General features: G+C 36.8%; 3 protein-coding genes across 3 annotated transcripts; 2 read left to right on the forward strand and 1 right to left on the reverse strand.

Annotated features, from left to right (window-relative positions):
- Window positions 1-1,054: 1,054 nt before the first annotated feature.
- Window positions 1,055-5,856, reverse strand: LOC130219529 (rab15 effector protein-like). Its single transcript, XM_056451954.1, is given in 4 exon segments — window positions 1,055-1,461; window positions 1,463-1,905; window positions 2,534-2,602; window positions 5,787-5,856. Coding segments are annotated over 2 exon segments (756 nt in total). The 5' UTR covers window positions 1,867-1,905; window positions 2,534-2,602; window positions 5,787-5,856; the 3' UTR covers window positions 1,055-1,109.
- A 9,344-nt stretch (window positions 5,857-15,200) lies between these two features.
- LOC130219039 (ovochymase-2-like) lies at window positions 15,201-20,750 on the forward strand. The gene is made up of 9 exons (XM_056451308.1): window positions 15,201-15,249; window positions 15,327-15,422; window positions 15,511-15,662; window positions 15,808-16,003; window positions 16,152-16,254; window positions 16,996-17,113; window positions 17,874-17,951; window positions 20,404-20,508; window positions 20,682-20,750. The coding sequence occupies exons 1-9, from the start codon at window positions 15,201-15,203 to the stop codon at window positions 20,748-20,750; spliced, it is 966 nt and encodes a 321-aa protein (XP_056307283.1).
- A 2,149-nt stretch (window positions 20,751-22,899) lies between these two features.
- On the forward strand, window positions 22,900-25,307 carry LOC130219901 (transmembrane protease serine 11E). Its single transcript, XM_056452399.1, has 3 exons — window positions 22,900-23,178; window positions 23,435-23,556; window positions 25,038-25,307. Exons 1-3 carry the CDS (start codon window positions 23,175-23,177, stop codon window positions 25,203-25,205), a joined length of 294 nt encoding a protein of 97 aa, XP_056308374.1. The 5' UTR covers window positions 22,900-23,174; the 3' UTR covers window positions 25,206-25,307.
- The last annotated feature ends 1,454 nt before the right edge of the window (window positions 25,308-26,761 follow it).

Genomic DNA, 26,761 nt, shown 5'->3' on the forward strand with positions numbered 1-26,761 from the left:
GATCATCCGTGCCGTGTCGACGCACTAACCATAAAATATTGCTAAAAACGTTCATTATTTGTCAGTGTTAATGTACAAGATTTAAAAAAAAAATTATTTATAGAATTTCGCAGTTTTTTTTTATTGGTTTTTGACAAATGAGTAGAATTGTTGAAATAAAACATATAACCATAAACATATTTTAAATTCAAGCACTTTCAAGGGCATACACTAACACTATCAGTCAGAATTTTATTTGATAATTTAAATAAAATGATTTTGTTCATCAAGGCAGCATTTATTAAATGTAAAAATACATTTTAATTATTTATTTCTTATTGTATGTAGTTTCAAATAAAAGTATTACTACTACTACTACTACTACTACTACTACTACTACTACTAATAATAATAATAATAATAATAGGGGCTGCTCGGTGGCGCTGTGTGTAGCACGTTTGCCTCACAGCAAGAATAATAATAAATAATTAATATGGAGTAATTTCTGAAGGATCATGTCACTCTGAAGACTGGAGTAATGAAGCTGAAAATTCATCTTTAAAATCACTGGAATAAATTATTAAATTAAACGATAAACTACTTTTGAACAGTTATTTTATAGTGCAATCACAATTTTACAATTTGTACTGTATTTTTGATGAAATAAATGCAGCCTTGGTGAGCAGGAGAAGTTTATTTTTAAGACATTAAAAAATCCTACTGACCCCAAACTTTTGACCACTATGTATGTTTTCTTTTTTCAAGGCCTTAAATCCATATGTCTGAAATTCAAGTATATGAAGAACTGGCAAGAAGGCTGGGAACCCTGTCTTACATGTTTGGGTGTCCTTATGCATGTGCATAGGATAAGAGAAAATGTAGAAATGCTTTGAGTAGTTTTTGAGGTTAAATAAAATTAGAAGTACAGTTTTCTCTTCATAAATGTGCTTATATACACACATACATAAATACAAAACACAGATTGATTAATAATTAAAAGTTTGGTCATCTAAATGAAAATAAAGAAAAATATATGATATTTTAACCTTATAATTAAATGGAAAAGGTTGTTATGATTTAAATAATATAAAAAAAAAGCACACTAGTGTAAACGACAACTAAGTGAGCTGTTAGGTGAACTTAACAAGCATGGTCAAAGGATCAATACCCTCTTTACCAACCAATGCCTGTAACATCCCAGCAGGAGTAACAAAGCATTTGGCACCTTTAAAGAAATGATCGATAAAAAGCTGATCAATCCTCACACACTTCCCCACAGCGGCTTGCAGATTGTTGCTCAGCAACCCGTAGATGTTCCCTTCGTCCTTTTGCCGTCCAAAAAAGAGGAAAAGTGCGAAACAATCTCTACCGATGGAGGAACAGAAGTCCACCATCCTCTCGGCTTGAGTTTTCTCCACCACGTCCATCCCGGCCATTCGCATAACTTCAGCGTAAAGATCCAAAGAAAGCTCCTCCAGCATGCTCGGTTCTTTCTGGAAGGTGGCAAATCTGGACGGCGATCTGGATTTTAGGGTTCCTGCTGGGATGATCCAGGACGGCCCAAACCCAATCTGCGCCTAGAAGGATTCTCTGCTCTGTGGTCATAGTTGTGGTGTTGAAGATGTCGGTGAGGTTCAACAGGGCGCTACGCTGGATGAACGTCATCAGGAAGATCTCGCTGAGGGTTGAAGGACTCGGGTTGAACTTGTTTTCCGGATCTTTGAAGAGTAGGTATTCCTGAGTTCTGAATGAAGCTGATCGGATGCAGTCGCTGAAGAGGTGGATGAGGTCCATTGAGGCAGTTCTGCTGGGTTTTAATGTCATAATGGGCCATAATGTTCTGAAAATGCTGGATTTGGCTTCATTTTGGCGGTTCGTTTGGTGCATTTCAGCTGCTGGAGATCAAAGTGTCGTTTCTCTTATACACTGAAAATATGGATAGATGATTACATTTCTCCATTGGATTATCGGTTTAATCTTTTTCAAACACTGTAAAAAATGCTGGGCTCCACACAATTGATTTGTGTTGAGACAACATGACGGAATTAAGTATATGTATAATTTTTTTTATTTACAAATTTAAGTGGATTGAACATAAAATATTTAAGTTGTCCCAAAAAGTCTCAAGAATTGTTATTCAGCTTGTTTTAAATTAGTAGTTTGAACAAACAGCATGTAGGTTTAAACAATTTCAGCATAATGACAATGTCAAAAATAATTACTTTGATAATAATTATACTGAATTGTTAGTGGTAATGAGATATACCATAAAATTTGAAACATTTATCATGCCTTTTGAATAACACATCATGTTAATTTAAGTTTTACATTAAAAAAATAAGTATATATCTTGCTACAGAGAAATTGATTTAAATATACAAGTTATTGAATGTTGAATTTAACGAATATTTGGATTCTTAATGTTGTTAGCTATTGTAGTTGACTAATGTTAGTTAACAAATACAACTTAACATGTAATTTACTATAAACATTTACAGTAAAGTAATGCTACTGTATATAAAACTTCACAATCTTAGCAAGTAAAACAACTCACCAGTATTATTCTTTCCTTGGTATTGGGTGAGAGTGAACCAGCAGTCAGATCTTTCTCCTCTCTGGGCTCCTATTGAAAAGTGTTTTCATTTTAAGCTCGGTGGTCAAATAAAGACCTCCCAAAAACTGTTTGCCATTTGGGAACTGGAGAGGTTAAAAAAAAACCTTCAACCATAACAAAGCCCCTTTAACTCTGGGAAAGGATTTAAAAGAGGTACAGTAAAGCAAACAACCATTTCTGTTTGAGAAAACAAACTGCTTTTAACATATTATAGAGATTAGACTAAGAAAAGCACAAAGCATTGAGCAAACAGATGGATTTACTCACACATTGGAGTACAAGATTATATTAAAAACAAAAAAAGGCAGAGGTAGACAATTTGATCAATTGACAGAGTAAAATAAGGGCTGCTTGCATAACACAAACTATTTTATCTTGGAGAGTTATCTTCATACAGTACATTATAACCTCAAATCAATAATAGTTAATAATATAATAACATAATTAAATGGTGAAAAAGATTTCCTAGTCATCATATACTTATTACGTGCTACATTTGAATGTGTACTGATTTTTCCTGGGGAGGCTGTGTCTCAATTCAGAAGCTCCATTCTTTGAAGGCCACATTTGAAGATTGATTGAGCCACCACATTTGACCATAGACTTTGGCAGAAAATTAAAGCCAAATACACCAGGTTTGCCTGCTGTCATCTAGGACCAATGTCATTATTTGGATCATAAGGTAGAGCCTTGGTATCAAAGTCCCACCCAATAGTTCTGGTGACCCAATCACAAGCGCATGTTTGTGATGTCATCCCTCATTTTTATAGCATCAAATAAACAAACTAAACTATAATAAAACAAAAAATTGACACTCAACACACATTGCCATTATTCACCTTATTCTCCACGTACGAGTGGGCGCAGCCATTTGAATCATTTTGTCTCGAGACTTCCTGTCCTATTCACTTCCATTCATTTTTAGACATTAAAAACAGCTCGTTTTGCTGCCTGGTGTTGCAAACTGATATTTTCTTATTATATTATTTTATCTGTATTGTCATGCAAATACTTGTTTGTAGAGCAAATAGTTTAACCGTTTTCTGCTGTTTATTATTCCTAGTCATTTCTCCCATTGGCAGCTGAATCGGAAGTTCTACAACAATCGCAAAACGAGCGCACTTCCGCATTGAAGAATATAGTCAATATGGACAACCGAAAATGGCTGTACCATCTTTGAGAAAATGTATTTGTAATGTAGTGTAATTTCTTTGTTTGGCTCACAACCCACATATTTATAAGTCTAGACCTGCTGCCAGCCACTAGAGGGCACTCAATGATTTAGTTTCACTTTTTAGGGAGAGTGCCAAATACTAGAGTAGGGGTCTCCACACTTCCTGGAGGGCCAGTGTCCTGCAGAGTTTAGCTCCAACCCTAATCAAACACGCCTGAAGAAGCCAATCAAGGTCCTACTAGGTGTACTTGAAACTTCCATGTTTGTTTGGGTAATTTGGAGCTAAACTCTGCAGGGTAACCAGAACTCCAGAACAGAGATTGGTGACCTCTGCACTAGAGTGTGACAAAGTCCGCCCTGTTTTGAAGGTTTCTTTTTTGACCTATACTGCAGCCAGCCACCAGGGGCTGATCAAAATATTTTGGCTTCACTTTTCACGAAAAGTGATGCACACTGGAATGCTACGAAGGTGACCCCGTTTTGGCGGTTCCTTCAAATGTGTCCTCAAAACACATCTTAAAGGGATAGTTTAGCCAAAAATGAAAATTCATGTCACTATAAACTCTTAGGACATTCAGAACACAAATTTTGAATTATTTTTGTTATTTTTGTATTTATTATCATAGGATAGAGAAATGTCCACGAGTCGGAATTCGAACTCGGGACGGCCACAGTACAGTTATGCTACATGTCATCGCACTGACCATTAGGTTATCGGTAGCAAATTAAGATATTTTTTTTTACAAAATCTGAGAACTCTCTGACCCTCTGTAGACAGCTAGGGTCCATAAAAGTACCAAGAACATGATCATGAGCTTATCGGTAGCAAATTAAGATATTTTTAATGAAATCTAAGAACTTTCTGACCCTCTGTAGAGAGCTAGGGTCCATAAAAATACCAAGAACATGGTCATTCGGTTATCGGTTACAAATTAAGATATTTTTTTACAAAATCTGAGAACTCTCTGACCCTCTGTAGACAGCTAGGGTCCATAAAAGTACCAAGAACATGATCATGAGCTTATCGGTAGCAAATTAAGATACTTTTTATGAAATCTAAGAACTCTCTGACCCTCCAAAGAGAGCTAGGGTTCATAAAAGTACCAAGAACATGGTCATTCGGTTATCAGTAGCAAATTAAGATATTTTTATTAAATCTGAGAATACTCTTGACTCTCCGTAGACAGCTAGGGTTCATAAAAGTACCAAGAACATGGTCATTAGGTTATCGGTAGCAAATTAAGATATTTTTATGAAATCTGAGAATACTCTTGACTCTCCGTAGACAGCTAGGATCCATAAAAGTACCAAGAACATTGGTACATCAAAACAGTCCAAAACAGTGACTTTTTTATGACGCAGTGAGTACTTTTGTGCAACAAAACCAGACAAAAATCATGACTGATTTCATCAAAAATATCTTCAATGTGTTCCAAAGTTGAGTGAAGGTCTTAAAAAGAGATGAAAGAGCTAGGTCTTCCCCTCGGTAGAAACCAAGGAGCCTTGCCTACACTATTCTTACATCTCTGATTACAGGTCACCTCAGTTCTTCCTGTTTTAGAACTACTGTGAAATCAGAAATACTACTATTTTGGTGTACGCTTATGAAGTATTTGGTTTCGGATGCAGTGATTGAGTTACACAGCAGCAGTCCTGCAGGTTGAGGGTAAGGTGGGTTAGGAGGAGCTCTGGTTTTCAGTGGGATGATGTTAATGAGGTGCGGTCCAATCACACTATGGCAGTCTGGCTGCGTCTCATTCCTCTCAGCAGCTCGTCTCGGCTCAGTAAGTACTGTAAGTGAGAGCAGGGGAGGGGGTCAGGATTAGCGTAGAAGTTAAATCTAGTTAAGCAGAGTTAAACCTAAAATGTTCAACAACAGCCTGCAATGTGACATTAGGGCTGGGTGAGGTGCTTTTTTTGCTTGTAGAATACATTTAGGAAAATTAGTTTGTACTGTATTTCCTATCTGAACCTACTAAATGATTAAGTTAAATGGCAAAATATTAAATTCCTACTTACTGTGAGATTGTTAATTCCTTTGGATAAGGCTTCAATCTGCATTCCCGATCCTTTAGCATGCAAGATCTGCAATGTCAAGATATCAGTCAAATATGTCTACAAAATATGTTATGACAGCCATGTTTTAGATGGAATGTCAAGCAGAAGCAATGGGTGGCAATGAGGTGCAAATTACATGGAGAAAGAGAAGTGTGTGATAAATTAATATACCTGCGCAAGTGCATGAAACTTCCTTTCCAGCATGCACTTCTCCAAAGTGTGATAATGGGCGGTTTGGTGGAGGCCGGATGCAGGGAGGGCAGCAGGTTAATGCTTAATGTTTGGAAATCATGCATGTCAATGTCTTCCTGCATATTATTTTGCAAGATGATTGAGGGAGAGTTTACACAACACTGTATTTATAAACTTATTATGTTTCGGTAGCTCATTTATATGTAAACATACATTTATAAGGGCCCGAAAAGGGAGTTTAATGTGCAAAGTTTTGCGTAAATGTCAAATGTGTATATGTATTATATGCATACCTGTCAACGTTGGGATGTAAAAGCCCCCCCCCCCCCCAAGATTTCCCAAAATTACTAAATATGTTAATTTGCAGCTGTTTCTTAGTAAATAAACAGTTAAAGTCAGTAATATATTTTATTATTTCTATTATTTTTATTTACAAAGGAGAGAAGGAACAGTATACATTAGAAAAAGCTGCAAATGAATTAGCAGCTCAGCCTATTAAAATTAATGGCTATAATAAAGAAATTGAATCAATTATCAAATCTTATTAACCTATTCTTCACTGTGTAACTTAAATATTCTGATTAAAAGCAGCAAATTAATCTCTCATTTAGATTTTTTTGTTGGATCACATTAACTATACAGAGGTGTCACTTTAAAAATGCACTCATCTATAATGAAAGCATTCGATTGCTTTCCTAACTTTTTATGCTTATTTAAGACATAATTTGTTGTGAAAACCACCAAGATCGACATCTTTAGATGTTGTTGTTGTTATTATTATTATTAATATTTTATTATTATTAATTATGCGTTTATGTCTGTTTAACACACACCCAAAACCTAGAGTGTCCACTTTCGCTCTGCTTCAAATCGTGTGTACAGAATCTGTTTGGGAAACAGCGTCACTATGGAGCGACAGTCACGCAACGCTACATAAATGTTTTGAGGATTGCATAGAAGCGGCGACGGCGCCTGTAATGGTAAGGAAGAGAATCCCGCCATTTTTATTTTTATTTCAAGCCAAATTAAAATAAAAGGACAGAACAGATTCACATTTAAGAGCAAGGAGCATCCCCTGGTGGTTCGGCGGTATGGGTTGCATATAGGGAGGATCGGCTCTTTGATGTTTAATGCCACCCTTCATAGAAAGATTACAATTATGGGATAAATATGAGAAAATTCCCTTTACGGGATGATAGTGAGATAAAATTGTGAATTATGGGAAAATCCCGGGAAAAATGTTTGACAGGTATGATTATATGTTCAGTCTAAATACTTGACAACAAAAAACAACAATGGCAGGACTTTTTTTCAAAGTGACATTGCCACCTACTGGTCTGGCATGCACAATACAGTTTGTCATCTGTATCTATGCAAAACATTCTAATTAAAAAAATAATAAATTACAACCTCTTTAGTCCAAAAACTGTTGTGTAAACTTACCCTCAGTTTTACAAATTAAATAAAGCTATGAAACAAGAACAGAGATCAACGAAAAGTCCCCCTATATGCTAAAAAACACAATACAAGCCCGACTGAAGGTGTTTATTTCACAATATTTTGGATTAAATATAATTACAGTATCTTAAAATGCAAAGATGAGATATTCACCTATAAAAATGTGCTTTTTGCTGAATAAAAATAAACTTGGATTAGTCAAAATGTGCTGCCTCTGAACATATAATAGTAGTCTGTGTGCCTCTTAAAAACTTGCCATAAATATACCATTAAATAACTCTAAAACATGCAAATATTGCACAAGATTGTACACACTGTCTTTTAAAACAGCACAAAGTAGATGTTGGTTACAAAAATGGAATACTTGTTAGACAGAATCTTTTACTATTCACAAAAAAAAAATGAAATCAAACATATGTCCATCAAAGGTGAAGTGGCACTATTTTAGGAAAAACATTTTCTAAACCATGTTGCCCACGTGAGATGATGTTTTCATACAGTACTAAACCAAGTCTTTCCGCACTGTTCATTCTGCCAATGAGGGATTGTGGGTGTTTTAAAATGGCACTGAGTTTCATGAGGTTTTAGGTGGAGGGTTATTGGTTTGCGGAGCGTCAGATTTGTAGAGCTCCCACCTGCTCCTTCTCTCTCGGGGTCCCTGTCGAAGATTGGGCTCAGGCCCCTGAAGCCACTGTAGGGCCGGTTTGCCCCGTTCATGAGAGCCTGGGCTTGGGACGCATCCAGAGGACAGATGTAGTCTGTGGCATCATCCGAGCGCTTCTTACGTGGACCAAAACTGGAGAAACCGATTTTACGTGGCTGAGGAACAAAACAAACATGAAGAATCAAATACAGCAGCATAAATTACAGTGTGATTAATGTTTAATTATGTTTGCATTTCCTTGATATTTACATTAAATGAGCACTAGATGATGGCAGAGGTCATTTAAAGTTAATCTTACATATATATACAAATAATTTAATAGTGGTGTAACGGATCACAAATCTTACGGTTCGGATCACACGTTTTTTGAGTCAAGGATCGGACAATTTTTCAGCAAAAAAGGGAGACGACAAACATCAATTGCTTTCCATTTCTTCAAAAACACACTTATTTTCAATTAATGGTTCAGCAATTCACACATAAAACTTTCATTATAGGTGGATCATTTTTGAAAATCTATTCAGGGAGATAATTTGGATGTTTGTTTGTCGCCACCCATAGGTTACACAATGTAATTGCGACAACATTCACCAGCGTCAAGTTCCATTAAACAGTGATTTTAATCTTTACCACGAAGATCAGTGTTTATATCTGAACTATAAACTTATCCCAGTACTGCTGTGTAATTTAATTGTTTGTAACTAACTGAAAATGTGTAAAAACTGAACTATGATCTCTCGATCAAACACAGATTTGAATGCAGCGCTTCCAAGGAATAAACATATGCAAATCATTATCATTCATCATTCATGTTCCGCTGGTTTAAACTGAGATCCCGATCTTTTTAATGTTTTGTTGTGCAGCCTTACACTGACCCACTACTGAGCGCTGAGCACGAGCCAAAATGACACATGCTTCACATTTCATAAGAATCTCACGCGCCTTAATGTATTGCCTAAAATGTAGCATATTACGTATCTGGTGGCACAAACTGTAGTATTGATGTGCTTGACTTTTCCTTAATGTATTTGTAAGCATATGGGGAAAAAATGCAAATGAATATTTCATATTGTATATAACTATTAGGACAGTTCGTTTTGCAGTTATTAAATAAGCACGTATTTCATCATTATTAGTGTATACATACGTCAATAAAAGTCTTGTAAGTTTCAACAGACGTTCTTATATTTATTTAATATTAAATCTCCAGATCTTTACGTGAAAAAAGAGAGTATGGTCACCATTTGTACAAGCAAACAAAACAGCAGCTACACATAAAATTGTGTATTTAATCACTGTTCAAACCACGAGCTGAAGCCTTACATACCAGCTGTGCTTCTTTCGAGATTTACAACACACCGGTGAAAACCCCAGCATGCGAAAGTGTGCTAACGACGGCTAGCATTTCACTCTCCAAAAACGCGCAAACTCAATTTTGCGCTAAGAAAAAACGAGGTAACCTCAGATACAATCGCGAAGCACACGTACGCTTACCTGGGATGTTGAATATATTTTCCCCGCACTATTTTTTGCGTGTCGGTCGATACGAAGGGTCTAGTACTCTCCCCAGCAGTGATGGGAAACGCAGAGAAGATGTAGCTTAGCTTCGCTGGAGAGGAACTGTGATGGGTTGCCAGATCATGATGCCTATCAGAAGAGAACCGACGTCACAATCCACCACCAAGCGCAAAAGAATAATCCTGTGTGAAAAAACACTTGTATGACAATTCACATCCAACGTATATTCTAGCGAGAGTTCTGGAAAGAGATCACACGGGGAAATTATTAAGGATACAGGGTTTAAGGATCTCAGAGTAGGATTGAAGGATTTCTCCCTATAATCCCCCAAAGGGACAGTAGTGCCACTCTAATGTTACTGTAAAATCCATTTGCATTAAGCACCAATGTTGTAGTATCTTTTAGGTCAATCCTATGAACAGATGACATCAAAATGTGTGACCTCACTGGGCTGGAGCTTATATTTGCATGCCAACATAAACCAACTGAAAGCATTATGGTCTATAATGTTTGCAAACACACCTACTGTGTGTTCAAGAAATAACACAAGCTAAACCAGTCATGTTAACTGACTTGGTTTGGTTCAATAAAAATGAGTTCTTGTGCAACTTTCATCTGGAATTTTGGTGCCATATGACTGAATTCAACACTGAAAAACAAATGATTGCTGTCATCTTTAAAAAAAATAAGGCAACACTTGTTTGTACTGTAAACAAGGGCATAGAATTGGCATGGCATTGGCAATAATTAATCGACTTCAACAAAGTAATGCTTCGTCAACTCTTAAGCTACACCAAGTCAATTTAGTTCACCGTAATACTATTAACCAAGGCAGAGCAATTAATTAAAATTAAATTTAGATTTTGGCCTCCATGATTATGAAAAACAATAATCGGGATAAAACACACACCTCTGTAAATTTCTCTACATTCCTACCTCCTCAAAGCAAGACTGCAGTAAAATCAAGTAAATTAACTTTTGTAGCATGGGACGTGACTGTTATTTGCAAGGGCGTAGATTCACTATTGACATTGGTGGGGACATACATCCCTAGAGCGCATACATTGAACAGCACAAATTCTGTTTTGCGCCTTTAAAAACGTGATTAAAGTACTTAATAACATCAAATAAACACTTAATATTACAAATAACCAAGGGCGTAGAGTTGGTATGGACGGAGGGACGTGTTCCCACTAATCTTCACCAATTACCGAAATGTCCCTACCAATAATTTAATCGACTTAAAATAAAGTAATGCTTTGTCAACTGTTAATCTACACGTGCACCAAGTCAAGTTCGCTACTAGTTCACCATAATACTATTAACCAAGGCTGTGCAATTATTTAAAATTCACTTTTGATTTTGGCCTCCATGATAATCAGGATAATCAGGATAAAACAGTTGAACTGCATCACACACCTCTCTGAATTTCTCTACATTCCTACCCCTCAAAGCAAGACTGCAGTAAAATCATGTAAATTAACTTTTGTAGCATGGGACGTGACTGTTATTTGCAAGGGCGTAGATTCTCTTGACATTGGTGGGGACATACATCCCTAGAGCGCATACATTGAACAGCACTAATTCTGTTTAGCGCTTTTAAAAACATGATTAAAGTACATAATAATATAAACTAAACACTTGATATTACAAATAACCAAGGGCATAGAGTTCGCATGGACGGAGAAAATGTGTCCCCACCGATCTCCACCGATTACTGAAATGTCCCTACCAATAATTTATTCGACTTAAAAATGAAGAAATGCTCTGTCAAGTCTTAACCTATACATGCACCAAGTCAAGTTTGCTACTAGTTAACCGTAATACTATTAACCAAGGCTGTGCAATTGACTAAAAAAAAATTTTGATTTTGGCCTCCATGATTATGAAAAACAATAATCGGCTTATAACAGTTAAATTGTGTCACACACCTCTCTAAATTTCTCTACATTCCTACCTCCTCAGAGCAAGACTGCAGTAAAATCAAGTAAATTGACTTTTGTAGCATGGGACGTGACTGTTGTTTACTAGGATGTAGATTTCCTCTTGACATTGGTGGGGACATACATCCCTAGAGCGCATACATTGAACAGCACAAATCCTGCTTTACGCTTTTAAAAACATAAAGTACTTCATTCATTCATTCGTTTTCTTTTCGGCTTAGTCCCTTTATTAATCTGGGGTCCCCACAGTGGAATGAACCGGCAACTTATTCAGCACGTTTTACGCAGCGGATGCCCTTCCAGCTGCAACCCATCACTGGGAAACACTCATACTGAATAAAGTACTTAATGATATAAAATAAACACTTAATATTACAAATAACCAAGTAATGCTCGGTCAACTCTGAACCTACACGTGCACCAAGTCAAGTTCGCTACTAGTTCACCGTAAAACTATTAAAAGGCAGTGGAATTAATAAAATTCAGTTTGATTTTGGCCTCCATGATAATAATCGAAGACAATAGTCAGGATAAAACAGCAAATTGCATCACACACCTCTCTAAATTTCTCTACATTCGTACCTCCTCAAAGCCCGACTGCAGTAAAATCATGTAAATTGACTTTTGCAGCATGGACGGAATTGTTATTTGTATTATTAAGTGTTTATTTGATATTAATAAAGTACTTGAACTGAATTTATGCTGTTCATGCATGTGCTCTCGGGATGTATGTCCCACCATTGTCAAGAGCAAATCTACACACTTGACTGAGAGTAAAGCTAATATTATCTCAGAAATGTATTTTACCAGGGTTTCCACTCATTTTATGCTTTAATAATACTTTCATTTTGTTTCACAAAAGATGGCTCTGTGCTAGTCTTACTGGAAGCCACCATCTTGGAATTGACATCAAATGAGCATGTCACTGAGAGAGTGCGGCATTCATTTAAATATTTCATACATTGGCTGTTACTGATTGCCTTTTTAAATTTCGTGAGTGGTTGTGTGTCATGTTGCAACAGTGATCAGCAGTGTTTACACATCACATTTTAAAAAGGTGTGGGTGGATTTGAACCACAATTGATGTTGGACTAAAATAGTAGGCCAATCAGGTGTTAGGTAGTATCCATAGTGGAAACCCCCTTTAAAATTGCACCATATCGTTGGCTGTAACAAACCATACAATACAGAAGAAAAGTGAAACAAGTAAACCAATGTGTGAACACATTCTTCAGCAGAAAGCTGAATCAGCATCTAGTTTAACACTGTTTCACTGGCTTTCACATAAGTGTCTTATTATATTTCATGCTGTGCTCTTAGATGCTTTTTAACTAGAATAATGTAGATAAAACACTGAGCAAATTGTGTCGGCCTAAGGTTTGTGAGTTCTCAGCAGTAATGGGAATGACGGGAATCTGCACGAAACAAAGGACTTCAGGTTTTTCTGGCTTCTCATAAATGCTCTACTGTGGTTTACTGTGGTTGCCAGGCAACATGTTTCAAGGGACTTCTCTTGGATATCACTGAACAGAAGAGCATTATATTTTACTTCCAAAACTATTATGCTGAACTGAATTAGCATTAGTGTTGCGGTTTCAAACAACATAAAGTTATCTTTCTCTCTTCTCCAGCTTCTCTTTGTGGTCATGTTTGAACAGACTGAATATGACAAGTCAGTCTGGTTTTTGCATGAAGTACCTGCCTTCAACTTTTGTTCTGCAGAGACAAAGCTTAAATGTGTTGACAATTTTATGACAGGACATTCATCCTCATTTAGGTTGGTGTCACCAGTGGTGAACTTCATACCATACTCCAGCAACAATTGTCTTTTGTGTTAAGAAGACCTTCCCTGCTGTTTACTAGACCGTTGTCTGACGTATGTAAAGCAAAGTGAACTGTGGGGTTATTCTCTGTTAAATTGCACAAGAAAGCCCAGCAAGCATTTTTTTTATGCTTTTTTTTGGAAAAAGATGTCTAATAGATGTCTAACAGACGTCTAAACATAGTCGTCTTGGCTAAAACAAGGCTAAATTTGGGCTGTCAGTGAAAATCTAATAGACATCTAAAAATAGGCCAAATCTATACTAGTAATCAAATAAACAGAAATGAAGAGCTACACATATAAAGTCTATTTGACGACTAGTCTTGTTTTGGGCTATTCTTAGATGTCTATTAGATTTTCACTGACAGCCCAAGTTTAGCCTTGTTTTAGCCAAGCTGTCTATCTAGATGTCTATTAGAAGTCTATTAAACACAAAATTGTTTGCTGGGAGGTCTTTCAATATGGAAGTGTCCAAAATGTGCACTTAAAATAATGACATGGTTAGCGTCTGGCATGTCATGGTAGGGCAAATCTACTGAATAAATGCAACTGATGATTGATGAAATCATGTCAGTTTCCTTCATGTCTGGAACTGGAAAGATATCCTTTTTATTAATTAAAAAAATCTGTAAGAGAAAAAAATACATACAGTGTAAGTCCTAAAATCTACATAATTTATATTGTTTAAGCATAAACTCAGAAAGTACCCAAACATTTCCAATAAACCTTCAAATTGAAAGGTCATTCTGCTCCACAAAGGAAATTTATTGTCACGAAGAAGCTTTTCTCTTTCAGCTGAATCACAAGCAGCTGTAAAACCTTTTTCTGCTGATGTTCCTTGTACCCTAGAGAAGATTAATGAGACACACATGGACAAAAAATGTAAGTAGGTTCCTGTGGTGAATTAGATCTGTAATGTCAGCAGACTTCAAACTATCTTTGAGTGTAGGTGTAAAACATGCATCAAAAAGACCTACTTACCATGCAATCTACCGTTCAACCAGTGCATTTCCTGTGTAAAGTTATGAGAGTGACCTCAGTAGTACATTTGTCAAAAAGACCACCCCTCCATCACTTCTATAAATTCCCCAAACTTAGTCTTTAAACAGCAGATGATTCAGGATGTCTGAATTATACTACAAGACTTTTGCTGGCTTCCTCAGCTTGTTGGTTTGTCTTGGAGTGACTTTTGGTCCTTATCTCAGTGGTAAAATATGTTTAAATTCAATTTAATTGGAAGGAGCTACGGATTAATGACTAATCTTTGTTCTGTCACTTGATATCCAGAGGCAAAGTGTGGATCTGGTAAGGCAAGGAATCCTTGACCGTTCTTTGAGGGTAGTTGGAGGGTCAGAGGCAAGACATGGTTCCCATCCATGGCTGGTACATGTCCTTCTATACAGATTGCATAATTAATTTGCACTGAAGTCTCACCCTGTGCAAAATAAATCCTACGATCATCTACAGGTGTCTCTTAGCATCAGAGGATCACATTTCTGTGCTGCAGCTATCTTGACAGACCACTGGCTTTTGACAGCTGCTCACTGCTTTGCAAGTGTATCCAAGTAGGTTCACTCATTTACTCATGACTAATCATAACTGTTGACCCTGTCAACGCTTCATTGACTTACTATTGAATATAACTGCCTGCCCTAGGGACTTTTTGCACAGGATTGAGGCTGTAGCAGGTAATTTCAACCAAAGAAAAGTTGACAGGGCAGAAAAGCTTCCAAGTAAAGACTATAAAATTCCATGAAAAATACCAACGAACCTCACCCATGAGCTACGACATTGCTTTGCTTGAGATTAATGGACGCATTCACTTTGGCAAGTCATTCTTTTTGCAAGTCTATTTCAACTATAGAACTTTTTTATTCTTAATTTCAGATGTGCTTTCTTCACAGGTGATTTTATTAAACCTGTTTGTCTGCCTTATCCTGGGAAGAGGTTTGTACCAAACACCATGTGTGTTGTTGGTGGATGGGGTCGTATTACTGAGAGTAAGAAGTGATTTGAGCAACCGATTAACAATGATAGCTTGAGAGACAGGTCTTGGAACAAAGCTGAAAAGGTCTGTTCTCTCTTTAGGAGGGTCGCTTTCTTCTGTACTTCAGGAGGTGCATCTGGACCTGTTGGACCAAAGCAAATGCAAACAAGTCATACAAACTCTTAGACCAGAGCAGAAGACCTTCACAGTTATGTGTGCTGGCCCAGAAAGAGGAGGGAGAGATGCCTGTCAAGTATGTTGACAATAAACAAGTTTCCCAAAACATACCCATGGCCATTACTGACACCTTCAAGACTCTACTGGTTCGAGTTGGCAGAGATGATCCAAACACTTGCAACTCTCAGTTCTGAGTTCCCATGTGTCTTCCTCTACTTCAGGGGGATTCTGGGGGTCCTCTTCTCTGCCCCAGAGCAGATGGAAGGTGGGTGGCTGTGGGGGTCACGTCATGGGGCAAGGGCTGCGGTCGAAGTTGGAATAACAACAAGTTCAAACCAGCATCCAGAAGAGGCTCACCTGGAGTATTCACTGATGTCTTAATGTTCCTGTCATGGATCAAGTCAAATCTTAGGAAAGGTGAGTGCTTTGGTTGAGTTAGAATTTGTAAACTGTTGTCATTTGCTATAAAACTCTTTGTACTGGTATGGTAAATAACTGGAGGTACAAGTTTCTGGAAAACTTCTGTCTAAATAAATGACTACTTTTAGAAATCAATGTACTATAGGTTTGGACAGGTCTCTGTGCAGTGTACCTGACGGAGTGGTTCTTGGAAGTGAAGGTGTCATCAGAAACCCAGCTCGTCCAGGTCAAAGTTACAATAACAATGAGTGAGTAATATCTGAATATCTTACATATTTTGAAAAAACCGGAAGCCTTTACACAATTTTTTGGGGCAGAATGTGTTTTGTGGTTCATTCGAGTCACCAATGGTAAGCAAATTCTACTGAAGTTCAATGAGATTGACCCTGGAGAATGACATTCAATGCCAAACGACACCTGACTGTGTATGTGATGATAACAGGCAAATAGGTAAGGGGAACAATAAATGATGGACTTGGTATATTTGAGGTTTGGATGTTTCACCTTTTCACCTTGCTCACCAGGAAGGTTCTGTGGTAGTCAGCTCTCCTTCCTCGATTCTTATGGTGCTTCCCATACTGTCAAAGTACAATTTGCATCTGACATAAGCAGCAAGGTGCAGGATTCACCATCCAGTCAGTGGTGTTCCTGAGGACCTACGGTTTTGCGTGAGTTGAATCTGTCAGACTGGTTTCTTAAGTTCTTGTTGTTGTGAAATATTTTAATAAGTCAATGTTCGAATTGCTTGAAAGAAACATAATAACATGCTTGAGGAATTCAGAATGCGCAAGCCTGTTTGGTAACAGTACAGTGACAATACAGAATGGGTTGTGCAATAGAAGTCATTGAGTTTACCATACTGTACATTGCCGTGGATGATTGAAATAACATGTTTGCACACTGTGTACTTCATTAGCATGCTTGCACAGGCCTAATGCTGTATTTTTGAGCACTGACTCATTTACATGTACATAAATGTGTATCCATAGAGTCCAGAAAACCATTCCACCCATAATGTCCTCTTCATTAGCAGTCCATGTTGTGCTCAATTTATCTGTTGGTTTCATCACCTGGACTGCAAGGTGTACTCAGTTCCCCAGTCAGGTTGTAAGGCAGTAGGCAACCCCAGTAGGAGTTGTGTTTTTCACACTGCAGCCATTCAGGCTCTACAGAGGGTAGAGAATCTTATCTCAAAGGAACCATTTCCATAGTTGCATGTCTGCCAGGGGGCATCCACCAATTCGGGAGTAGTTCGTAGAAGGTAAGAGCGAGGTTCAAATCACCACCCTGCTCCCCTCGATATGACCCTTGCCAGACAGAAATGTGACACTGGTGCAACGTCATCGGCCGGGCTCCATTCCACCAGTTTCTCCTTTTGTGTTTGTGCAGGGGCTGAATGTGGAAACAGTAGTGCTGTTAGAGCCCAAGGGGGCTGCTAAAAAGTCCCGCCTATCCGCAAGCCTACAGCAACAACACCAATTGCCGCTGGGTCATCTATGCCCCGAAGGGCCACATAGTTAAGGTAAAAACAACTCTGCAGACCCCTGTGTTGGCTCAGTCGGTGCCTGGTGGCTTCTCTGTCCAGTCGTGACCTGTTTGTCCGGTCATGAATGCATGCATGGAGATTGGAGGCTCTGATCGGTTTCACTGCAAGAGAAAATGTGAAACTCAATTAGACTTCAAAGAGTGAGGCTGTGACGTTACTGCAGTCAGGTTGTTACAAAATGCAATGCAGATATAACTTTTGAAAATTATACTATATATCTGTGTCAGAAGCACTAAATTGAACAATGCCCCCCAATAATCATTCTGTTTGTTATTTCTAACATGCTTTTTGCAATATAATAACCTATTATATACCTTTAAGCTCGACTTCGACGACTTTGATCTTGAGGAGTCAGAGGACTGTGAATATGATTCACTCACAGTGTTGGAGACATTGATGGCAAGGATGAAATAGGTAAATATAAAAGGATTATTAAGCAATAGATAAGAATTTGTTTTGTTTTAATTTAAACAGAACTACATGCTAATGCTTATGGGGTTGGTTAAATTTAATGTTTTAAAAGAAGTCTCTCATTAAAAAATATAGAAAATATTATTGCTATTTTTTCTTATTGTATGCTACTAAACTACAGTAAATCTTTTGTCAATTTTCGAAAACATTTCAGGATTTTTTGATGAATAGAAAATGATAAATGACAGTATTTTAAAAACAAAATCTGACAAATAATAAAAAAAAGGCTTTACAAATAAATACGTACTGATCTAAAACACTTCAGTGGCTCTTCAGGTTTATTTTATCATTAAGAATGCAAATGTTACAGAGTCAGAAGTCTAATGTTACAAGCACTGTCTGTGTTACAGTGTCACTGTTATCAGTTCCACAGGGAAAAAATGCAGCATTATGGGAATGTAGTCAGTGCTCTGCTGTTCATTTTGTTGTTGTTTATTTTGCTTTAAGTGGCAGTATGTGGCCGAAGCGTCCCTCCAGCTGTCTTCAGCTACAGTCACATAATGTATCTGCAGTTCAGCACAGACAGCACCATCTCTGCCCGTGGTTTTAGTGCCTCCCTTTCTTTTATCAGTGAAAAAGGTGAGAGTCAACATGAGGAAAGAAACCTCAATGCAGGTGTTCAAATTTCACCCAAGCAAACCTGACCCACATGTAACCTACTATATAAACACACTACCCGAACATAAACATGTTTGTGCTTTCACATTTTTTAGGAAATAGGCCTATTTTACAAATCCCCTATCCACATCAATAAATGTACAAAATCTGTCACTGGGGTGGTACCTTTTTAAAGATGTACCATACAGGTGGAAGTTATTAAAGTACCTTTTTAGTGTACATTTTTGTATGTTTAAGGTACTACGACAGCAACGTAGCCAGCCTGGTGAAAGGGCTGGTTTTTTTTCTCAAACAGTGGACCTTTTTGCTGTTATTTGCCCTCAAGTTCTATTTTAATTATGAGATTTTTGAAGTATCAAAAACAGTTCCTAAATATTTAGAATAAAGAATAAATTTCAAATACAATGTATTACATTATATTCAATAAATTACAATAAAAAAATAAATAAAAATGTATAGGAATTTGTTAAAGTCTTAAATTTAACAATGTTGAAGTCTATTGTCATTTATTAGTCAAATAACAAAATGGAGAGCACATTGAACTTTCCTCAGTCAGAATTTGTCTTTTTTTTTTCTTTTTCTTTTTTTAGAATTTGTAGAGTTTCACGATTTTTCTAGTCTCTTTTGTAAAAAGTACATTCAAAAATTCATGAATAACAAAAGCCCAAATTAGTAAAAATTGAAATTTAATATGGGCCACTTTTTGGTGCTTCACATCTATTTACTGTTCATTTTTTTTGTTTCAGAGTAAGGTCCAAGACTTAGAACTTCACTTACATCGTATTATCGGTTTTCTTGCGCAGCTGGATGCAGGACTCATGACAAATAATTATATGCGTTCACCAAAACCGATAAGCTGCCACAACACGACAGTCAACCTAGTCTTAAAGTCTTGTTTTGATGGGTTATTTTCACAGTTTATCAAATAGATCAAATGACAGGAGCACTTTCAGCTTAGCTTAGCTTAGCATATAATAAAAAAGAGTTAATGATAATTTTCATATTCAATATAGTTAACTAGTCCTTTAAATAGTTGAGTTGTACTATTTTGAATCCATTAGTTGATCTCCAGGTCTAGTGGGAGAACTTTTAGTTTAGCTTAGCTTAGCATAAATCAATAATAAAAAAAGAGGTCATGATAATTTTCCTGTTCAATATAGTGAACTATTCCTTTAAATAGTTGAATTTTACCATTTTATAATCCATTCAGTCGATCTCCAGATCACTTTGCATTTTACTCAACATTTAGCTTAGCTTAGCATAAATCAATAATAAAAAAAGAGTTACTGATAAATTTTCTATTTAATATAGTTCCAAGCCATGTCAACCTAGAAAATAGCAACTCATTTTTCATTTTTCGTCAGTCTTAGCACACGATGTAACAAAAAAAAAAAAAAGAGTTAAGCTTTAAATAAATAATCAAAACTCTTTTTTAGACATTTTAGAGCGAGATGCTACTGATCTAATCTGATTCAATGATTTATGACCCGGAGATCAGCCGAATGGATTCAAAAATGGTAAAACTCAACTGTTTAACTCTAGATGTGAGCCTATTTCCAAAAAAAATTTAGTATTTCTTTAAAACACATTTAAAGAGATCACCTTTTATACAACAAAGACATAATAATAGGGCTATCAGTAGTTGTCTTGTTAACTCAAATTACTAAGACTTTTCTGACACCACTGTGTTTGTAACCACAGACTTCTGCTGTGTGAAATGATGACAAAATGATAAGGCCTTGAATGTTACATTTCCTCGCAGATCTCCGAGAGACGGTTGTATGAAGATCAGTGGGAGGAAGCAGATGATGACAGCAGAGTTATCTCACCACATTTGCAGGCTGGTTTGTCCTTTGTGCTCTTCACAGTGAGCTTCTTGCTTTAGGGGATCTTTAGTATGTGTGGAATCCAGCCGGGAGTCGTGTCAAATGTGGTAAAATAAGGGAACATTTCCAAATGCATTTATCTCTGAACAGATTGGGTGGGTGTATTTGGGTTTTACACAAGTATTCATGCTAGTGTTCCATTGACTTTTCTCAGCTTCGTGTGGAATTGCCTGATGTTACCGAGGCCTCTGGACTGGATGGCCTGAAGAGCGGCAGAGGATGATGGGAAAGCTGTGGCATGTGAGCATTAGTTTGGATTCAGGCCAAGACTGCAACGGGGTGATCATCCAGGCACAATAGATCCTTACTAATCACACTGTTTTAATGACTGTGAGCAATGCCAGAAACAATAAAAAAGGCTGTTTTCTTTAGAGCTCCTACGGGGACATAATGATGGGGGGAAAATTACATTTCAATGCTTTGTGCACCCTCACAAAAAGTATTACATTTCCTGAAGAACTTTGCATTCCGTCATAAAGTATTACAGTCGATAGCAACAATGTTATATTCTCTCGCAAAAGTCTTGCCTTCCCTCAAGAAAAAACACCTTTCTTACAAAAGTATTGAATTATCTCTAAAATAATTGAGAATAAATGACACTTTTTGATGGGTTGCAAATGTATTGTGTTCTCTAAAGCAACTTTGAGCCTCGCTGCAAAAGTAGTGCAGTTATTATTTTGCATTATCTCATAAAACATTTGCATTCTCTCATGAAAGTATCCCAGCAGGCACCTTGATGCTAAAAAAAACATGTAAAAAGTAAAAAATGCAAATTGATTTGATGTCAAAACCTTGACGTCATTTTGACATCCACACATTGATGCCCTCTTTTGACCACCAAAATAACAACAAAATAAGTACTATTATATAAGATAAGTTTTACTCATCTGAAACCTTCAGTTACGAATCAATTCAAAATCACTGTAGGGACTTGTATCCCTACACTGCAAACTACCTTGGATATAAAACTACTGTACATAAACAATGGCATCAAAAAACATGTCAAAACATCAAAACAGCAACAAAAAAACAAAAAACCTTTGCTAGATGTCAGTTTGATGTTGTTTTGACATCAATGTAGTTAATGATATCAAAATCGCTTTGTATTTTGTGAAGTTTTATTCATAAACTAATTTCGAGAAGAGTATATTTCTCTATAGCTATCCCTATAATCTGTCATTAGCCAATAACAAGAGATCTACCTGAGCTCAAACTCCCCTCTTACCCTGCTAACTGGAGGGAGCCCAGGGCTCGAGGATCTTATAAGCTCAGGGCTCTCTTGTAAAGAAACTTGTAATTGTTGTGTAAAACATTTGCATTTCCTTACAAAAGTATTGCGTTCCCTCCAAAAAAGTGCCTTTATTTCACAGGAGTATAACAGTGTATAATACTGTAAGAGTAGTGCGTTACTTCGAGAAATATTGCATTTAAAGATTTATTACTTAATTTAAAAAACATTAAGAAGTAAACTTTGCGTTTTACTCACCCAAACTACATGCATTTTGCCTTATATTATTTCCTTTTTTAAATCCCAAATTTTCTAAATTAATCAGCATCTCCCTTTACAGCAAGATGGGTCCACTGGTAGCATTTACACTGATGCAATTCTTTTTTTTTTATGATTACGCCTGGTGTTACAATTTTGTTACGATTTAAAATTCCTCCGTCATCTTCAATCTGTGAAAACTGAGGCATTTTGAAAATGTTTTTAAAGTTTCTGTTTTAGTTTGGAAATGCTGATATTTCCTTTCAGTATAGACAGGATAAAACACAAACTTTTATAAACATCTGATCTACAATCGCACTCTAGTATTTTAGACTATTGAGGTATGTTCTCTGATTCATCAAGCCCTTCTTATATGACCATAACACAACTGGTAGACTGCAACTGTGGAAACGGCAAAATGGAATGGTCACATGTCAGTGCATTTTTAGACCATTTATGAGGATGGAGAGCATTTTTCTCATCTAGACGAGGACCATTTTTATTCTAAAATGTCGTTTTACAACTAAAATGCACCAGTGTTTTACCGTCCTGCAAAGTTTAGCTCCAAACATGATCAAAATTACCAATCTGATGCTTTCCTGTAAATTTAGCTTGGAAAGCGAATTTTGAGAGCTGCAGTTGCCATGAGTTTCTGAAGCTGTTCGTCTTTTAACTTCTTTTTAGTCTATAAAATTATGAACTATTTTTTTTTTTTTTTTTTTTTTTTTAATACAAGTGTTGATTTTTTTTGCAGGGATGAAAGACTTCTGAGAATTGTATCAGTAACAGCATATGGTTTAAATAATCAGGTGAGAATGACACTTGTGAGATCAACATCCACCAACAGGAAAGTGACTTCACTGTTTTTAACAGGAAGTAGCAATGTTGATCTGCTATCAGTTGCATTAATCTCATCTCTTAAAGCGACCGTTTACCCCAAAAACCAATTTTAACACAAATATCTCTTCCTCAGACACGTAAGGTGTTCAGAGTATTCGTAAACCCTCAATTCAACTCCTCTTCTCTAGACTATAACGTGGCTTGCTTCAGCTCAGCTCTCCATTAAATCTCAGTGGAAGAATACAGCCTGTCTGCCTACCCTCTGTTGGTCAGGAAATCCCACCCTCCCTCCAGTGCTGGACTCCAGTGTGGACCGGCCAAATGCGTACGTCACCGGTCTGCCTTCACAAGCTGACTGCGATGATAGTTACACAATAGTCTGGCTTGGAGGATTTTCATATCATATTTCATATCATAAGCAAGCATGACTTTCACAATCACTTGTTGAATAAACTGAGAGCTGACCTCCAGCTGAACTTTCAAAACTTTAAATTCATCAACACAAAGCAAATTTGAGATTTTTCTACTGCACATTCTGTACTCTGCAGACCTTTGGGTGAATGTTATGCACTCTTTTTTAGCAGGACATGAGCAGTGGCTAAAAATATCTGTGGTGGAACGCGCGGTGTGTGAACAACACCACAGAACCAGGCTGACACTTACTTTGCTGTGTGCTGGACTGAGCAGTGGAGATTCAGGCGTGGTGAGGAGCTCTAAAGTATTGCTAAACACTTCCTGTTTGCTAGTAGGGAACGTAATAGAAGAAATGCTGACCTCTAGTGGGTATGTTTGATAATTGTTTTATAAATTCCACTCCTAAAGGGATAGTTCACACAAAAACTAAAATTCTGTCAACGTTTTTCATCCACTTGTTCCAAACTGGTTTGAGTTTCTTTCTTCTGATGAACACGAAGTAAGAAAAACAGCCAATGACTTCCATAGTATTTATTTTGGATGTCAATGGCTGCTTTTTCCCCAACATACTTCAGAATAACCTGTTTTGTGTTCAAAAGTAAATATAAATTCATAAAGCGAGTAAATAAATAGTGGGCAAATAAATGTTTTGGGTGAACTATCCTTTCATTTAATGAAGTCTCTCAACAATGCAAAAATAAACAATATAATATAAGTTTAGATAAAAAACTGACAGTATAAAACCTCAAATCTGGCGGTTTACACTAGTATGTTATTAAAGTGGACTTTCATTCATTCATTTTCCTTCGGCTTAGTCCCTTATTTATCAGGGGTCACCATAGCGGAATGAACCGCCAACTATTCCAGCATACTGTCTGTTCACGCAGCGGATGCCTTTCCAGCCACAACCCAGTACTGGGAAACATCTATACACTCTTGCATTCACACACGCAATTCATACACTATGGCCAATTTTGTTGTTTTGTTCATGTCGTGGACTGTGAGGGAAACCAGAGAACCCGGAGGAAACCCACGTGAACACGAGGAGAACATGCAAACTCTACACAGAAATGGGAACTAGCCCAGCCAGCACTCGAACCAGCGACCTTTTTGTGACAGTGCTAACCACTAAGCCACTGTGCCGCCCAAGTGTACTTTAATAAACTTTAAGAAAAAAGTGCTACAGGTATTATATATTAGAATTTAACTAGAGAATGAGGTAACTTTTTTGATGCGAAAATATTCCAAAATCGCAATCTACTGTACATAAATCTATAAAATAGTAGGTTTACTTGTAGTTCCAAAACAAAACCCATAGCGGTGAACTAATTGTGTATTTAAAGTAATACAGTTAGTTAATAACTGTCATCATTCACTCTCTACTTGCTCCAAAACTAGCCTGATCTCATAAGGAAACATATCTATTTTACATTTTGTCAGTTTAGTGGCTAATTCGTATAAATTCTTATTCAGTTGTACATAAATGTATGATTTTAAAAAGGAGGCATGGCACTAAACATGCTAAACATAAAAGAAGAATTTTGAAGAATGCTGGTAACCAAAATATTTCGTTGCCCATTGACTTTCGATGTACGGACAAAACAAAATTGTTCAAAATGTATTATTTTGATCCATGTAGAAATTTTGAAGGTTAGTGCTCAACGTTTTTGAAGTGGAAATACAATTTTCTTTTTAGTCTTGATAAACAGACATTTAAAAAAACGTTAGCATGTATTTTGCTAATATAGCTTATTCTTGTCTGTTTCACAGAGTCACTGGAACAGTGGGTTTTTCTATTGTCTGACAAATACGTCTGGTGTTGTTCTGATGGGACTCAAGAGTTGGGGAGAAACTTGTGGTGGAACACAGAAGCCTGCAGTTTATTCTTCAGTTCCAGCCATAATGCATTGGATCTTGCAACTTTTGAACACAGAGTGAAAATTTAAAGTTAATAGCATAAAAGCTGCTCTGAGTCAATGCTGATAATTAGTTGAAATCAACGTTTTTAATCGACTAATCATTTTATATTATTCAACCTATTAAATTTAATTTACATGCTTTGATTAATAAAAAAAACTACATACAACTAGCATGAACATGAATGTGTGTCATTGAAATTAGCCTCGTTCACCTGACCAGCCTCTAAAATGCTAAATAGAGTTATCATATCACTATCCCATTGGAAATATGTGCCCAGTGCTACATTTTTGAGAACCGACAAATATGTACCCTGGACTATGTTTTCTTGCATTTTTTTAACTAACCCACACACTCCCCTCTCTAAACCCAACCAATAGTGTTCTCAAAAGCAAACCAAAGAGAAAAGCTATCACCATATGTATCTAAAGCAATATGGGTTTCATTTTGCCTGGTTTCTGGAACTGTCCTTCTCTAGACTCGAACCGTGGTTTTATGCTTAAATTATGGTGCTGTTCATGGTGAGGTACGGAGCAAACCAGTTACAGCAGAAAAGCCCTCCATACAGAGGTAAGCAGTCAGCGGTACTGTTCTGTAGCATTCGTTTTACACACATAATTCAGCCAATATGTACCAGCGAGCAGATATTTGTCGGTTCTCAAAAATGTAACCCTGGGCACATTTTCCCAATGAGAAAATCTCTTGAAATAAGATAAGATGTGAGTGTGTGCTGTCTTCAAATAAAAGAGTGTTTCAGAAAACAGTGACATGATCCACCGCTCTGCATATTTAGTATGCTTCCAAATGCATATGCAGCACAGGTTTCAACCAAACTGCATTTTAGTGTGCTTTATGTGAATTTACACCAGATTATTAACAGCCGTATATTATTTTATCAAAAAGACAGGAATGAATGACTACATAGATGAATAGGGCCGTTTAGACTTTGTCACCTGGGCTGTTCCTGGCCAGCGCTCAGGAAAATAAACCCTACAGTAATTTACAGTAACGCTACACAAACCTATTTGAATTATACTATTGTGCATGAATATGTTGGCAATTTTATAGTTGCTGTTGTAACAGGTCATCTATAGTAAACAAAAACAAATTAGCCTACCCAATTAGGCAAGGAATGATAATCGTTTTCAAGGTATACCACGCTTTGGAAAAGTCAAGGTTTTAAAACCTCCAAAATTTTCTGTTTTACTGTTCCTACGGTATATGTACAATTGACAAAAAAACTTATTTAGGACAACAGTATCTCCAACAGAACGATTGCAAAAATGTGTTTTAAATTGTAAAGAAATCTGTGTTTGTGAACTAATGAAGACAGCAGATGTCACTGATTCATTTGAATTATATAGCCTGACATGTTTACTGTAACAAAAATATTTTATTTTATGTTCTATACAGTATGAATGTGAGTAGTATAAATGGATGTAGTACAGATGCCATTTGTCATCATCACGTGACATACCCGCTTCACTCCCAATCATGAATTCTCTGGCAGTGCATCATGGGAAATCGTAGAGTCCATCGGATGTACACTTCAGAACCTTGCCGGAAGTAGAAGGTCA

This window comes from Danio aesculapii, chromosome 25, assembly GCF_903798145.1.
Source record: "Danio aesculapii chromosome 25, fDanAes4.1, whole genome shotgun sequence".
In the NCBI taxonomy this organism is placed as follows: domain Eukaryota; kingdom Metazoa; phylum Chordata; class Actinopteri; order Cypriniformes; family Danionidae; genus Danio; species Danio aesculapii.

Coding starts and splice junctions, on each gene's coding strand:
- LOC130219039 (XM_056451308.1), top strand. CDS start 15,201: ATGAGCTACGACATTGCTTTGCTTGAGATTAATGGACGCATTCACTTT. Junction 17,952..20,403: donor CAGTGTTGGAGACATTGATG/GCAAGGATGAAA, acceptor ATTTCCTCGCAG/ATCTCCGAGAGACGGTTGTA. Junction 20,509..20,681: donor TGTCCTTTGTGCTCTTCACA/GTGAGCTTCTTG, acceptor GACTTTTCTCAG/CTTCGTGTGGAATTGCCTGA.
- LOC130219901 (XM_056452399.1), top strand. Junction 23,557..25,037: donor GCAGTGGAGATTCAGGCGTG/GTGAGGAGCTCT, acceptor TCTGTTTCACAG/AGTCACTGGAACAGTGGGTT.